The 16,912-nt window shown below is 37.4% G+C and overlaps 1 protein-coding gene across 1 annotated transcript; it reads right to left on the bottom strand.

The window, feature by feature from the left end:
* Positions 1-223: 223 nt before the first annotated feature.
* On the bottom strand, positions 224-16,411 carry GABRA6 (gamma-aminobutyric acid type A receptor subunit alpha6). Its single transcript, XM_061149483.1, has 9 exons — positions 16,374-16,411; positions 16,058-16,176; positions 15,412-15,479; positions 13,261-13,481; positions 13,093-13,175; positions 12,647-12,790; positions 12,086-12,238; positions 10,635-10,894; positions 224-499 (listed from the first exon to the last, which is right to left on the bottom strand). Exons 1-9 carry the CDS (start codon positions 16,409-16,411, stop codon positions 224-226), a joined length of 1,362 nt encoding a protein of 453 aa, XP_061005466.1.
* Between the last annotated feature and the right edge of the window lie 501 nt (positions 16,412-16,912).

Raw genomic sequence — 16,912 nt, 5'->3', positions numbered from 1 at the left:
TTTCTCTAATGTACAGAAAAGTCATATTCTTTAGCAACCTTTACCTTCCAATTGTGACGAGTAACATTACTGCTTTTCTGCCCATACAGGCTTACTCAAAGTTATATGTTAGAGATTTCAATTTTGATTTCATGTTCAGAAAAGCAACTATACACATCTCATTGCTATTTTTAAAAATTCAGAAAATGAGAAATTACAGAATACAGGTTATTATGGCTGCAAGCTATTCCACACTGTTGCTCACTTCCATTGTATCTTTGGAAAGATAAACTATCCAGTATACAAGGTTGAATCCTGCAAATGCAACTGGGAAGAGAATCCGAGAATACTGGTCTATTTTACTGGTACCTCCAAAGGTTGGAGAGAGGGGTGGGGGGGTTACAGGTGTTGACTGTAAGATGGGAGCTCTTGTGAGGACTTTGCTGGCCTCAGGGGATGGAACTATGGGCAATGTCAGAGATGTGATTCTTTTCTTCAGATGGTACTTCGAATCAGGATGCTGTAGAGAAAAATATACATATATATTCTGCTTAGGTAAAGGAACAGACATCACTCATTCATTTCATCATCATTGACAGCTATTTGCTGACTCTTATTATATAAGTTGAGCTTCCCTTGTGGCTCAGATGCTAAAGAATCTGCCTGCAATGTGGGAGACCAAGGTTTGATCCCTGGGTCAGGAAGATCCCCTGGAGAAGGAGATGGCAACCCACTCCAGTACTCTTGCCTGGAAAATCCCATGGATGGAGGAGCCTGGAAGGCTACCATGGAGTCACAAAGAGTTGGAAACAACTGAGCAACTTCACTTTCTTTCTATCATATAAGTTGAAGTACCAGCAAATTCTTTTTTCTTTTTTTGAAGTGGACCATTTTTAAAGTCTTTATTGAATTTGTTACAATAAAGCTTCTGTTTTATGTTTAGCTTTTTTGACCATGAGACATGTGGGATCTTAGCTTCCTGATTAAGGATTGAACCTGCACCCCCTGCACCGGCAATGAATTGGAAGGCAAAGTCCCAACCACTGGATCACCAGGGCAGTGCCATCAAATTCTTAATAATATTTGATGGTGCTACTTTTACAGAAAGGTGGTAAAACAAATTCTAAAAACATTGATTTACTAACAGCCATGGGTAGCTCAGTTGGTAAAGAACCTGCCTGCAATTCAGCAGACCCTGGTTGGATTCCTGGGTCAGGAAGATCCCCTGGAGAAGGGATAGGCTACCCACTCCAGTATTCTTGCCTGGAGAATTCCATGGGCTATTTAGTCCATGGGGCCTCAAAGAGTCATACATGACTGAGCAAATTTCACTTAATATCCTATAATTTTATGTATCAGCAATTGATGCCAAGCATGATCCATGTCCCAGGAACTGTGTTGAGTATTGTACTATTGGGAAGAGCCAAGCCAGGTTATAAGGGTTTATCCACCCACTACCCCAGTTATGCATAAACCTATATGGCAATGTGTATAGGCAATGAGAGGGAACGTCACAATGACAGGGAATTTCATTTTGGAGTATGTGGGCAATTAGTCAATACCATAAAATAACAGCTCAGTTAAATTATAACATTCTTCTAGGCATGTTCCTAGCTTACAGCCTAATCTTCACACATTCATAAATTTGAATCAACTGAGGTATGAACAATAGCAAAAAAAATTTTAAAGTGCTCATGTACATCAAAAGCCAGGCACAAAGTAGAAATACCCTTACTATTCTTCCCTCAAAATATGACTGCCTCTTGGTCCAGAGTTCTGTATTGTGAGCTTTCTGCTTCCTATTCAGAACTTCTCTACTGTCTCCTTCCATCTTAAATTACCAAAAATGATACATTTACTAACCTCAGAATTATTAGATGTTCTTTTCTATCATTAGCTTTTCTATTCCATTGAAATCAGAGGACAACCAATTCTAGTCTTGAAAGGGATATTCAGTGCATTGAGTAACAGATGAGAGGCTGAGATCTAGATGTAGGAACTGCTTCACCCACACTTTCACAGCCAGTAATAAACCACTGTGGTTAATCTCAGTGCTTGCTATATCCCAGCATCTTCTCTTCTTTACTGTAAAATATTGAGCCTGCTTCAGAGACTCTAATTATGTTTGCTTTAGACACCTTTCGAAATGGTGGAGACTAGGGGAACTTCCTTGGATTCTTACTTTTTCTTGTATACAGCCTGTAATAATCACTGTCCTTGTGGCTGGGTTGTCCTTGCTGAGTCCCTGCCTTCACACACATGCTGTACATTATCCCTGCTCTTGTAAAACTGCCTTGTTTCCTCTCTGGCAGCAAAATCGCCACTTTGCTGCCTGGCAGGGTGTGTTATTGACATGGACAGACTCCCATGGCTTTAGACAGCAGCCCCATGGCAACAGCATGAGGCGGCCGCCTCCCCGGTGCTGGTGGAACCACAGGACCGGAATGGCCCGCCGATGCAATGACACTTGGACTCTGGGAAAACATCAACCTCAAGAACCTCTTCTCTCTCTACTCCTGAATTTTGCTTTTGATTTGTCATGGGTGTTGCTGAACATCTAAATAGTAATAGTCATCACAGAGACATCAAGCCCACTGTGTTTTGGGGGGCCATAGTAAACCCTGTTTCTTTACCAAAAGCAAGAATAAATCACTGTGAAGTCTGGTTAGCCTTGACCATGGTGAATTTCAAGCAAAGAATATCTTTACTTGTTATCTGTTGACTATATATTGGGCTAGACACTGTGGACAGAAATAAATAAATCAAAGGTGTTGGAGGGTGAAGAGAGTTTCAAATAGAAGATCGCCCAGTCTACTGATCTTGAATAGGAAATAAGTGACATTTTCTATTAAAAATATGTGACAACCTTCTTTGATTCTTTGCTTTATAAACCATTGTCACTCTCCTTTCATAAATTCTATTCATTCCTCGAAGTCAATTTTAGCTTCACTTTCTTACTGGAGCCTCCTTTCATTTCTGGTGCCCTCATTGATCATTCTTTCTTTTCAGTGCCTACATCTGTAATATACAATTTTCAATCTGGATATTAATATATGGGTATAATATCTGGCATTGTAGACAGCTGTCTTGTTAGTCTGTTTTACAAATAAATTGTTAAACAACTGAAAAAAATGTGACAACTGAGGACAACTGTGCCGAGGGTCACCAATAGTGTGTGGATAGGACCAGTGTGGTGGTATTTCAGTCTTAATACATGCTTCCTGTCTTAGAAGATAAACATAGCATTGTCAGCCAAAGCTTTCTATCATGTTCCCCAAATTCTAATTTGAATTTTCAACTATTGTATATGTTATCAAAATGTTCTCCACCTGAAAGAGGAAAATGTGTCACTGTTTAATCCTTTAAAAAGAGTTCTCCTCCTTCCAGATATACAGAACATTAAAATATTTTACTCTAATAAATTTTCTAAGTATCTTAATGGAGAATAAAGAGGGCAAGGCTTTAGAGTGGATCTTCTTTCTAAACCAGTCTTGATTTTTAATAGCATGCATTGTCTGTCTGTTACCTATGTTTCTTTCTTTTTAAGGGAGAAAGAGGGCAGACATGAACAAGTTCATTGAGATGGAAAAGTGTAAATTATAATCTAGCATAAAACATAATGTATTGTTTTATCTCGCTCTCTCTTTTGGAGATGTGGGGAGAAGTTATTTGTCAGTCCCTTGGCATGTCACAGTGTCACAAATGACTTAATGAGGATTGCCAAATAGCCCTTGTTCAGAGTTAAGCAAGATCATTCAAGACCTAATGCACGAAAAATTTATGCATAATAGCATTAGCTTGGAATTAAACATCTCCTATGATAGGATCCTTCCTTTCCTCATCTGCTTCCCCAGGCAGTCTCTATGAAGGGTTGCTTAGGAATTAGAGGACAACAGAGTCAGAAAGCCCTAGTCTGCAATTCCACATTCACTACTTATCTGCTCTATGACTTAGACATGGCAAAGGAGTCATAGATTCTCCCTAAGCTTAAAGTTTCCATCTTTAAAGTTAGAGACAATAATTATTTCATCTGTAAGGATTTTTTCCCTTTCTTTAAGAACTTGAGAAAGAAAATGTCTCTTCATTATATACTTCCTGCCTACTTAGCTGTTACAACTCTTCTTGCTATCATATCTTCCCTGTAAACATTACTTCTGTTGTGCTTTATCCCCCTTCCTGACTTGGAATTTTAATGTAGAAATCTTTGTTAATGGTAGAGAGCATATTATTTTCACGTGTAAGTACTCCAAACTGCCTAGCCAGTGCATAGAACACTGTGACTGCTTCATAAGCATATGCTAAATCAATAAATGAATGAAAATCTAAACATTTTCTGAGACTTAGAAGAGTTTTCAGGCAAAGAGAAGGGAACAAAATATTTCATGGTTATTTTACATTGTATTTTAGCATATTGTTTATATTACATTATAAGTACCATGCTTCCCAGGTGGCACTAGTGGTAAAGAACTTGCCTGCCAATGTAGGAGACATAAGAGACGTGGGTTTGATCCCTGCGTCAGGAAGATCCCCTGGAGGAGGGCATAGAAACTCACTCCAATATTCTTGCCTGGAGAATCCCCGTGGCAGGAGGATCCTGGTGGGCTACAGTCCAAAGGGTCACAAAGAGTTGGACACAACTGAAGCAACTTAGCATACAGGCATGCACGTAGGAACCATATCTAAACACTTACCATTTACAAGCACTACCTGGCACTCTGCCTGCATTATTTTGCTTATTCCTAGAAAGAATCTCTAATGTAATAATATTTTGTTTTACAGATGAGCCAATGAAGATATAAGCAGGAAGCTCACACAAGTAATAAGTGGTAGCACTTGAATTCAATCCCTCTTAGATGCCTAAGAGTAGGGGTCCCCAAGCTCTGGGCCACAGGGAGCCTGGGGACCCCTGTCAGATGAGAGGCAGCAATAGATTAGAAATAAAGTGCACATTGAATGTAATGTGCTTGAATCTTCCCAAAACCATCCCCCAACCCCAGTTCATGGAAAAATTATCTTCCATGAAATCAGTTCCTGGTGCCAAAAATGTTGGGGACCACTGCTAAGAGCATAATCTTAATAAATACTCTTTTTCCTTCTATCAGCTTTAGGGTTTAGGGCACGGTTGTTTCTTAGCCACAAAGTTACTGATATATTGATACTTCTTAGTTGTGGGGACTGTCCTGTACATCATGGGATGTTGAGTAGCATCCTTGTCCTTTATCCATAAGATACCTGTAGCACCCACATCCTCAGAGTTTTGACAACCAAAAATGTCCTTGTATCATGGCGGGGACACCCACCATTGAATATCACTGGTTTAGAATTACACTGTCTCATTTTACAGCTATGGCTGGGGGATTTCTATGCTAAGTCACTTCAGTCATGTCCGACTCTTTGTGACCCTATGAACTGTAGCCTGCCAGGCTTCTCGGTCCACAGGGATCTCCAGGCAAGAACACTGGGGTGGGTTGTCATGCCCTCCTCCAGGGGATCTTCTTGATTCAGGGACTGAACCCACATCTCTATGTCTCCTACTTTGGCAGGCGGGTTTTTTACCACTAGTGCCACCTGGGAGGTTTCTAGCAGGCAACAAATACAAGGTTCTCAAGGAAATGCCAGAGAGCTGAATAACGCACATGCAGGATAATCAGTTCCTGGATAATTAGAAATCGGCAGTATAGAGACTGGACATCTAAAATTTAGAAGAATCACACTGAATTTCTAAAATGAAAAGAAAGCCAATTTTGCAAGCCATTCAAGCTACAGGTTTGCATCAGATTCTGCCTGCCCTGTTGTAAGCTCAGCAGCTTCAGTTGATGGTAAAATCGGCTTTTGTCAGAGTCCAGATGAGGGCTCAGCTTGGGGCTGTCACTGTTTTGAGTGGAACACCTGTGGTTTTGAATTTTTCCAGGGCTCCCCTGCTGCTCAGTGCCATCCTGCTTTTGGTATTTTTAGAGCACTGCTTTGTTTTAAGTAACGCCATATTGCAAAGGTACTTGGAGTCAAACTGGACATTGTGAGAGTCAGTTATTTGGTATAGGCATAAGGCATTTTGGAAGTACTAAGAGCAATTTTGATACAATATTCAGTGAGGCTAATATATTAAGGAGGAGGGAGCAATGGGTTACCCCCTAGGGGAGATATTCCAACCAGGGCCGCATTACTCTAGGGCAAACAAAGCATCTGCTTTTAACCGGGGCGCCAAAAGCAAGAGAACCTATTTTTGAAAACATTTAGTATTTAACAGTTTTTAAAATGATAGTATTAATAATTATGGAGAAAACAAACTCTGTCAAATGTCCTTACATTTATAGCTGGTAGAACTGGGAGCAGAGACAATTCCAGAATATCTACAGAGAAACAGCTTATTGGTAGCAATCTGGTAGGTCAGTGGTGCTAGAGACATGTCTGAAAACCACACTGAAATGTTTGAAGGGTCCTAAAAGGAATACTGGATGGGGATTTGATGGAAGGTATAGGGAAAGAGCTAATTGCCTACACTTCTCCTCTGACCCACCCCACCCTCTCTGTAAGTCATATGATGGTGCTACCATGGGGAAGGGTCTTCCTGGTCCTCAGAGTCTCTGATTGTCTTAATTCAACTGCTAATTCTTTGGAGTAATGATAGTGGGAAGGGTCTTCCTGGTCCTCAGAGTCTCTGATTGTCTTAATTCAACTGCTAATTCTTTGGAGTAATGATAGTACTCAAAGAAATCTCAGCAATATTAGGAACAGGGGAGGTAAATCTATGCTTCATATTTCTCTGCACGGTTGAAGGGCAACATGGTTATGGCCCAGCAGATGTTTCAACCTTGAAAAGAGTACAGAAAGGACAATATGTCTTACTTCCCTTTCTGTGCCCAAGTTGCTAATAACTGACTTAGTGTCTCTAGATCAGGGCCAGGCTCATCTTTCTGTTCTAAACATAGGCACCGCTTCCTCCAGAATCACCCCCTCCAGACTGAGCGAATACTCTTGCGTGGCCCTTCTTCAGCCTCCTATACATCTGTAACCACAACCTTTATCACAGTGCATTGTCATGGCTCCTTGATTGCCCTCTCTTCCTGCTTGGTGGGCAGTTCCATGACAGAAGAGGCTCTATCAATGCTGCTTACTAATGAATTCTCAATGTTCTACAAAGGGTCTGCAGATAAAGGCACTTAACAAATGTTTATGGTATGAATAATTTGAACACATTAGGTACTCAATAAACTGGTGTCAGGTGACAAGAAAAGTAAACCATGTAATCAACATAAACACAGTTATTCTCTCAACTAATTAAATTTTGGTCAACTTTATAGATAATTTGTGAAAAAAACATCACACCTGCCATGAAAAAGAGACATCACATTGGATGTGTTGAGTAGTAGGGCAGAGGATTCATTCTTAAGAACTTGGTGGTGAGGACTTAAATGTTTAAAATAAAAAGAATACCAGGCAAACATTCCAAAAGAGATCAGAGTCTGAACTCAGTCTTATCTACAAAATAAGTACACCCTAGACAAATAATAAGTTCTGAAGCATAAATACAGGAGTATTTTCTAATGCCAAAATAGCATACCATATAAAAACAATATGGAAAGATACCATATAAGCAGGGAAGAAGCACGGGACAATTTCTTCTCAAAATCTAAAAATATAAAGTCTCCACTTCCAAATGCCTTAACAACAGAAAGAGTATTAATCTGTAGAACACTTCTGAAGATTTAGATTTAGTCTCTTCAGGTATGAGTACTAGATTTTAAATGTCTGAATTTCTTTATCATTATTATAAATTTCAAGGTCAAATTCAAAGCGATAAAGTTTTCACATTCATTCTAACCAGTTTCCTGTGAAAAGCAACATGCACTTTAAAACATACAAATTAGAATCACATGAAATATCCAAGCACTTAATCTCATTTCAACTTTGCCATATTGGTTTGCTATTCCAATGTCCAACTTACCCAAATAATGTTATTTTGATTACAACTGAATAGGCATTTTTAAATGTCATGGTATTTGAAAGAAAAAATGACCTTGTAATCATAATATACCATTGTGCTGTATAAATTCCAAATATGTAATTTATGTTTGTTCCTCTATATTATAAAAGGCAATTGCCAAGTTTTGACATAAATAAATAAAATGTACATGTTCTATGCAGTCATCTGTATTTATTTCTTGATGCTTACAAGATTTATATTGTTAGGTTTGGTTACTTTTGGTTTTTATTTTTATACTTTGACTTAGCCTTTCAGAAACAAAAGTCTCCTTTTCATTGCCTTGAAATATTTTAAGTGGAGCCAGGTTTAGAAATATAATTTTTCATAGGAAAAAAAGTCAACTTGCAAGGAAAAAAGTACTTTGAGATGATTTGAATCCAATTTTTTTATACAAGTTCCCACAGGACAGCCTAATTATATGTTACTATTTCAGAACTATTAGAAGATAGTCTATATGAAGACCTGAGATCTTAAATTCCATCTTATTAATAAATTATACCTTTAAAATAATAGACTTAGGGAATGATAACTCTGTTCTTTCTCCAAGGATTTGAAATCATATCCTTCTCAGTAATCCATATTTTAAAAAAGTTGAAGTAAGGAAGTTGGTCTTTCCTTTTGTCTTGATATCTGATCAGTGACTATATTCAAAATACTTTTTACTCTTTTTCTCATGAATTTCTCCTCTTATTTTTACTGTACTTGTCAAATAAGGCACTGTTAAATGGTATTTTGATTAATACTAGTTCTTCTTCCTTTCTAGATATATGTTACTATATGACCTTTGGGCAATATAATAGTTATGTATCTATATAAGTACAGACAGGTTGTAACATAATGACATATTTTTACATGTCATTTTACACAAAATAATTCTCAAAAAAAACTTGGAATTTATCTTTTGTGGAAAATAGAATTCTCAACTCATTTGAACTAGGTCTTCAGATTAACATATTTTTGTTATAAATTTATATTTTTGTGACCTTTGAAAACACATGTGTGGGGAATGTGTGTGCTCGGTCTTGTCAAACTCTTTGCAACTTCATGGACTGTAGCCCTGCCAGGCTCCTCTGTCCATAATATTTCCCAAGGAAGAATACTGGAATGGGGTGCCACTTCCTCCTCCAGGGGATCTTCCCAGCCCAGGGATCAAACCCACATCTCTGGTGTCTCCTGCATTGGCAGGTGGTTTCTTTACCATTAGCACCTCCCAAGCATCATTAAATGAAAGAATTTTGGAAATCACCTTACCTACATTCAGAAAAGTTTTTTTTTTTTTTTTTTTTTTACCCAGTGGTATGTACTCTTTCATATAGTTCAGTCTCTGAGAAAGTGCTGGGGAGGTCAGGGTGTCAGCCTCTGTATAGTTGTGAATATTAGGATTTCTGGAATCTATTCTTAGTTTTTCTAAGTGATTAATGTTTCCCTTCTCTGAGTCTCTCTCTTTTTTTTTTTTTTTATTTTCAAGTGTAATTTGACTGGATTACTGGATGGTAGACTTCTTTTTTAATGAGGTCTAATTTAAGGAAAAAATCTTTAAATGATGAATTGCCACTTATCATGGACTGGTCTTATCCTTTGGAGAAAATGCAAATTCTCAAACAAGTTTCTTAGTTTATCAAAGAGAAAAGTTTCAATAAAAATGATCTTTTAAAGCCAATAAATATCTCAGTATTTGGAAAATAAAATACATATAGTGTCATAGTTTTTATTGTAAAATTTAAGCAAGGATTAACTGGTTTTTTGATTTGGAAATATTCATGAGAATTGATCAATTATAAAGAAATTTCCGATTCAAACTGTCTGCATTACTTGATTTTGCAGAGCAAAATTTTCCTTTTTTCAAGAGCTACAGTTTGGAGTTTGTATTGAAGTAAAAATGTATACTTGTCAATCAATTCTGCAATCCTTTTTTTAAGCAGTACGTGCAACTTAATTGTGAGAATTTATTCATGTACATAATTGAAATTTGAGGGCACATTTATGACCCTTGAATTATTAATGCTATCATTTATTTTTTATTAAAAAATGCTTTGGGGACCAGCATTTAGTCACCACAAATCTAAACTAAATTTTATAGGTATTTTTCACTGATTAAGTCTTTGCAAAAATTAATATACATAAAATATGCATGTTATATACATATAACATGAATGTGAACATGAGAATGTTTTCATGTGAATCAAAAACTTGGCTTATGACTCAGCATTCACAGAATCTAATATATACATCTTGCCCTTCTGGATTAAAGCAACAAGTGGATATCTAACAAAAATTGTTCATAGGAGTCCCTGTTTGTTTCCTTCAGACTCTGGAGCTTCATTAGGAACGTTTTTTTCTTTCTTTTTAACTTTATTCTCCCTGGTTGGTATATGGGAACCCGTTCAAAGGAAACATCTAAAGGCTGAGAATTTTCTTGTCTCCTCTGAGAACTTGGAATCTGCCAGTAGTAGTGAGGATGATGAAAGAGGAATACCAAAAGTTTAGAGCAAAGAAAAATGAAGGACTGTTGCTTGGCTTTTTCCTGTGAAGTTGGAGAAGTTGGCCTTGGAACCAAAATTACAGAACTTTATTACTAATATTACTTTTGGACTATCTAGTTGTTTGCAATAACTATTCAGGCTGCCTTCTCCTATACAGTGTGGGTAACATTAGAAAAGTAAACAATTACCAAAACAATCTCAGCTTCCAGGGGTTCAGTCGCTTTTGCTATTGTCACTGGGGGTGAGGCTGCAATCTGCGCCTTCTGTTTGGCCTTTTGTGTCTGAAGATTGGTAAAGTAGTTGACAGCAGCAAACTCAATAAGAGCAGAGAAGACGAAAGCAAAGCAAACAGCTATGAACCAATCCATGGCGGTTGCATAAGACACTTTTGGCAAGGAGTGCCGGGCACTGATGCTTAAAGTGGTCATGGTTAAAACAGTGGTGATTCCTAAAACCAAACAGAATAAGAAATGCAGTTTTAGCATTTGCAATCAAATAACAGGCTTAAATGGGAACTTATTGGAGAAGATTTCAGTTACAAATGTAATTTTTGTTATTTTATTATTTTAATTGTTCACAATTATTATCATAGGCATTCATATTTTTGTATCTTTCAATACCTTGCATACATCGTAGTTGCTCAAAAAGTTATTTTTTGAAGTGATTTAGTTTAACAATAATAATATAATAGTAAATTATTATTACATGAGTAATACAATCTTGAACTTCTGATCATATTTAATGCTGATATGATATTTCATCATAAGTATTTGTATAGATGATAAATATAAAATTAGATTTCACAATATTTTAATTTCTAGATTGGTTTTAAGATAAAATATTTAATCACAAGAAAATAATTTCATCACTCATCTTGCAGCAGTTTTCTGTCTTGGAGGATTTATATAATCCAAAGATGATTAGCAACATTATATAAATATTCTTTTATAATTTACAGAAAGAAATCTGTTTTACTGTGGTAAATTAAAAAGTCAGAATTCATCTGAGATTTCAATTAAACTTAGGTCTTCCCTATGAGCTAGTAAACTTATAATCATGAAAGCTGAGAAAAAAATTGAGCTTTGTTACAGAAGATATTTTCTGTTATAGCTCTTTTTCTTTTTTCATTTTGTTCTGTCACACTGTTAGTGATTCTATATAGCATAAATGTAACTAAATATTTAGGCTGAACAATAGGAAATTGGTGATATTTAACTATTTTTAGACCTAAAAAATGGCAAATTTTTTATGATCCTACCTAAAAAAAGGGAGATATATTCTGTGTATTCATGGGTTCAGTATCTTAGCTTTTGTTTTCATTGAATTACATGTCATTTTAAATTTTCTGCTTTTTCTAGTTATGAAAAAGCAAATTGAGATAAGAAATTCTCCAAAATAGGGCACGTGAAAGTCATAGGAAACCAGCCAGAATTCTTGCTGAGACAAATCTTTTGTTGATTCACCACACAAGTTGTGATAAGATGAAGGTTACTTCATATGAAACATGTGTCTGAATGAGATAGGAGTTTATTTCCTTTGCGGATTGAAAAAGTTCACTGGTGTGAATATTCCCCTTAAAATACACAAGGAATGTGAGCTGGAGGATGATGGAAAGGAGAGCCCAAAGAGTGAAGCATACCAAAGACAGTTCTGGCTGGAACAGACTCCTTATTAATCCAGAAAGACACCTGGGAAAGAATGACTGTCATAATGCAAGGAGTATAGATCTGTATCATGAAGTAGCCCATCTTCCTTTGCAAGTGGAAATAAACTGTCATTATTACGTATTCACCTGTTGGAAGACAGGTATGTCAGTATTATTGCTGTTGACAATGTGCAAAAAGAGTGCAGTTAGAAATAAATCTTACAGATCCTTAAATTAATATGTGTAGGAAGAAAACAAGCAAAGACATTTTTCAACGTATGACAAAGTTAGTCGGTCAGCAGATGATAAATGCATCAGCCTATTGTTTGCTGTGGAGTTCTTTGTGTCACATACATACAAAACTACTCACTCCAAAGCTATACAAATCTTTATATATGCACATGGTTGCAAAATCCATCTTAAAGCTACTCATCACTTTAAAACTTCAAGTTTAGCTGGGGATGGCTAATGCAGAGGAAAAACAAATAGATATTTTGAAAATATGCACTGGAGTCACCTTGTAGGATTCCATTCACATGTTGGTTAAATTCTTACCTGTGTTAGATTTAATTGTCTCACTAGATACTGTTTGTCCAATCAGATCATACTGAAGGAGACTTGAGGATTCTTCTGGGACTTCCACTGAGTAAAGTGGTCCTTTTTTCCATGTATATATGATTTCACTTTTGGGGTAAGCATCTGAATTTTTTAAACAAATTGCAGTAAATCTGGCTAGTTGTGTTTTTTTTTTCTTTCAAAGCAAATCTTGTCCATTATGAAAAGAAAATACAAGCATAAATTTTAAAAAATACTTTTCTTTAATCCTGGTGACCAAAACCTCTATGTATAAGATTGACAGACATGATTAAGTAAGTTAATTACAGGAATTATACAGAGAATATCAGAGTAGTACTTCTCTTTTGCTTTCTAACCTGACTAAAACCAAATAATTATGTATTTTGAATACATTATTTAACTCTCAGAAGCATTGGGTCACTTACAACTGCCAAATTTGAGCGGACATGCATGCCCATCCATAGGAAAGTTAACCAGTTTCATAGGACAGTCAGCATTGATGGTAAGCCTAAGGAACATTGAAATAAGTGGTTCTGAGTTAGTATGATGGACAAATCCTGTGAGCAGAGGACAAAGACCTGGGGAAGCCTCACCTCATGGTGTAGAGAACGGTTCCGTTCTGCATTATTCGGAAGAGTTTATTAGGTGTTGTCATGTTGTGAGCAATTGATTTTTTGCCATTCCTGAAAAAAGTGTCAGGTGTCCAGATTTTACTGACCATCAGGTTATTCAAACTCAAAATCTCAGTTGGCCCCCCAAACTTCAACCTCTCATCGGTCCAAGTCTGGCGGAAAAAAACGTCCATCGTGTACTCCTAAGAGAAAGTAAAATATTCACGCATGCTGGGTAGATGGTTTATTAAGAATAGTTTATTCACTAGCTTACATACTCAATACTAAAATTTATGAAATAAAGCAACTTTTTATGACAATAGCCTATCAGGAGAACTATAACCAGTGAATTATTACTTTTCACACTGTAAGATTGTAATATTATTATAGACAATAGTGTTGATATTGTATAAACCTCCCTTCTCCACGTTCACCTTCAACATTCTTCCTTTTTTTCTATCAGTAATCCATGTCTCTATCTACTGACCTACTGATTTCTCCTAGAATAAAAATATAAGATTTAATCTAAGTTTTGTGTTGGCCTTCCTACCATCAATTAGTATAATCATTCCTGTTAGCAACTTGTTTACCTTCAAAAGTATATCTGAGCAACGCAGTGCCACTTAGTACAGTTCCAAGGATTGAGAAACTTGACTTGATAAGCATACTTTGTCTGCACATCATAATTATTTTATATAGTTCTCAGAGAACATAAAAGCAAATATTATCATGATTACTCAAACAGAGCATCATTTAAGTATGCATAATCAAAATTATGTTTTAATTTGTGGCTTTTATGAAATGACATTACGAACTTAAGTATTATGATAAAGGCCTTTGCAAAAGTCAGTGATAAATAGTAACTTATAATTATGTCAAAATATTGCAAAGAATTGCTTTGTATCCTTTATATGTTTCTTTATGAGACCTATTACTACAAGTGGTGATTATATTTTAAAAATATAATTTGACATACAGTATATCCATATAATGGTGATCCAGGCTATAACAAGCCTCTCTTGTATAAATACACTTTAAAAAGCGACACATGCATAAAATAAAGTTCTAAGTGTCCCTAGATTTCAATGCTACAGTAGAATATAGTTATGATTATTTATTCTTAGTGTGAGTCATGCTCAAATGAAAAAATTGATGGTTAAATTGTTGAGGAATCTGAAGAAATGCTGATTCCTTTCTCTCAACTCTTAAGACATTTATCTCCTAAAGTGCTCCTTAGTTTCCGCCCCTCTTCCTTGTTATTTTTTTTCTTACTCTTTTCTCCTTTCCTTTCTCTTCCCCCTTTTACTCCTTTCCCCCTTATTACATTTCTATTCCTTTCTTTTCTGCTTATATTCTCAGATCAAAGAGCAGAAAATGAAAGTCTCTAATAAATGTTCATCTAGAATTACACCCCCCCTAGTACATTTAATGCACCACTTTAAAGAGTTCTGTTTTTCTTCAGTTTTAGTATTTATATTTTATTTCTAGGGGGACACACTACTTGAGAAACATGAAAGAATATCATGGTACACTTTGTTCTAAAAAACTGGTTCAGTTTTTCACTGCCACTTACTATAAATACCCTCTTACGAATCCTACAGCCATCTGTACCTGGAACAGAGTTCCCAGAACACCTACTGGTCCATTTGCAAACATAAAAGGTGGAATGCATTAGTCTTTCCAAAGGACTCCCTTTACTGTTTTAATAACGTACTGAAAAGGGGCACTGCCCAAACAGCCACATTTTATGTTTAATAGGTCTTCTCATTATACTCTTACATGGCATTCCATTTTTCTTATTTTTTTACACCTCCATAAATTTCCTAAAGCTTCATAAAGATGGGGGAGAATCTTCTCTCTGTAAGGAAGAATCGGCGCTTGATGTGTTAACAGAAGAGAGGATATCATCTTAAAAAGTCTCCTCAGATTCATGTTCAAGCAGAGCCTTTAGTGAAATGTGAAGGAGATTTGGCCAATAATCTGCTCTAATGGCCATTCCTTCCCAGCATGAGTGCATATACTGCTTTTAGATCTGGAGCCAAGTTTGGTAACAATGTCCATTAACATTCGTTCTGGGACTCAGTCCTTTCCTCCTTTAAGCAAAATTACTCTCCTCACTCTGAGCTCACTCACCATCTCCACGTCTGACACGGGCCCAAAACTTGTCACGTAAATGTCTGTTTTGACTTCAGTGACAGCACCTGAAATTAGCCCAAAGGGACATTTATCATCAACGACATTAAGGGGATTGAATGGAATGACTGTTTCACAAAGTCCCTTCTCTCAGCCAGAATCTACAACCCATCCTAGGTAATTCCAGTAGCAAGGGTCCTTTGGTTTTTCAACTCTTAAAAACTCAGACTAGTTGCATTATTTTGAATTTATTCCGGCCAAATTGCAAAGTGTAAGGAAGGAAAGAAAACTGGATTAGTATTCTAACAACTACAGTAATAATTAATGTTTAGTGATAGCTTTAATGGAACAAATGCTTAAAACTGTGTTTTATATGGAGAATCTCATTTACACTCTCACACCCTATGAGACAAGCAGTGTTTATGCACCCCACCACTGTTGAGAAAGTGGAGGCTTAGAGAGTTCCAGTGACTCATGTATAAGGTCAGGAATTGAGGGAGGGACAGAGACTGGATGCCCCTGCCCCAACCCCAGTGCCCTGCAGCTTCCCTGCTCTGCTGTCCTGAGGCCCCTGGGCCCTGGACTGGCACTAAGGGGGAGAAGGGCACATATGTTACACATAGTCTAGGAAGGGCTTGCCTCTTACCTCCAAATCCCGGTCGCAGCCGATTGTCGTAGCCTTCAAGCAAGTTGTCCAGGATCCGACTGATGTTTTTGGAATAGAGGTTTCCTTCATCTTCAAGTTTCCCGAGGGCATTTTCTACCCTGTGAGTAGACAGTCAGTGATCCTCCCTCCCAGCCTCAGAGAAAATAGGCTGTTCATTCCAGCCCCGTCTGCCCCACCATACAGATGAGCCACGCCATCCAGGTTGCTTCTATGATTTGGTATAGAAGTCACCCAGTGGATGTATGCTTGCCCTTGCCTTGGAGCTAAAAGGAAAAGTCAGAAAACAAAGTCTTACCAGAGAACAATGTACAGACAGGGCAGAGGCGACACCATCCTGCAGTGCACTGAGATGCCCAGCTCGCCCTCCTCCTGCCTTCTCCTCCTGCCAGCCAGTTCCCCCTTTCCAGTTAATTCGAGCGCTCTCCGGGACCACTCATAGCCCTTCTTGTTTGTGTCCAGCCAGTAATCCAGTAGATGAAGATGAAAAGGTTGCCAGCTAAACGTGGAGGGTTCCCCTTGATCTCTTCACTCTCCGCTCTGTCCTTTCACATGGAACAAGGTGGATGGGGGTCTTAGAGTGTGTCCCAGTGGACATTTATCCTCCTCTGACTGACTCAGTTGGGGAATGAGAGTCTGGAGGGACAGTGCATGGTCAGAGAGCAGTGACAATAATCAAATAAGGCATTAGGGGAGATTAGAAGGGAGAAATTCACTGCTAGTTTTGGCATGGACTTAGCAGGGCCCTGTGAGGAAATCTGGACGGCAGTGGCATCTTGCTGATTGAGATTATGTTCCAATGGGCTCAGCATTTATTATTTCTATGGTTCACAGAAG

Source organism: Dama dama, chromosome 9 (genome assembly GCF_033118175.1).
Source record: "Dama dama isolate Ldn47 chromosome 9, ASM3311817v1, whole genome shotgun sequence".
Classification (NCBI taxonomy): Eukaryota; Metazoa; Chordata; class Mammalia; order Artiodactyla; family Cervidae; genus Dama; species Dama dama.
The sequence above is the reverse complement of the archived record's forward strand: the minus strand, read 5'-3'. Positions and strand labels throughout refer to the sequence as shown.

Bases quoted from the DNA above. Each gene is read 5' to 3' on its own strand.
- GABRA6 (XM_061149483.1), bottom strand. From the start codon at position 16,411: ATGGTGTCGCCTCTGCCCTGTCTGTACATTGTTCTCTG. The intron at 15,480-16,057 runs GTAAGAGGCAAG...GGCTAATTTCAG, and splicing joins GCTGCGACCGGGATTTGGAG to GTGCTGTCACTGAAGTCAAA. The intron at 13,176-13,260 runs GTGAGGCTTCCC...AATGTTCCTTAG, and splicing joins ACCGTTCTCTACACCATGAG to GCTTACCATCAATGCTGACT.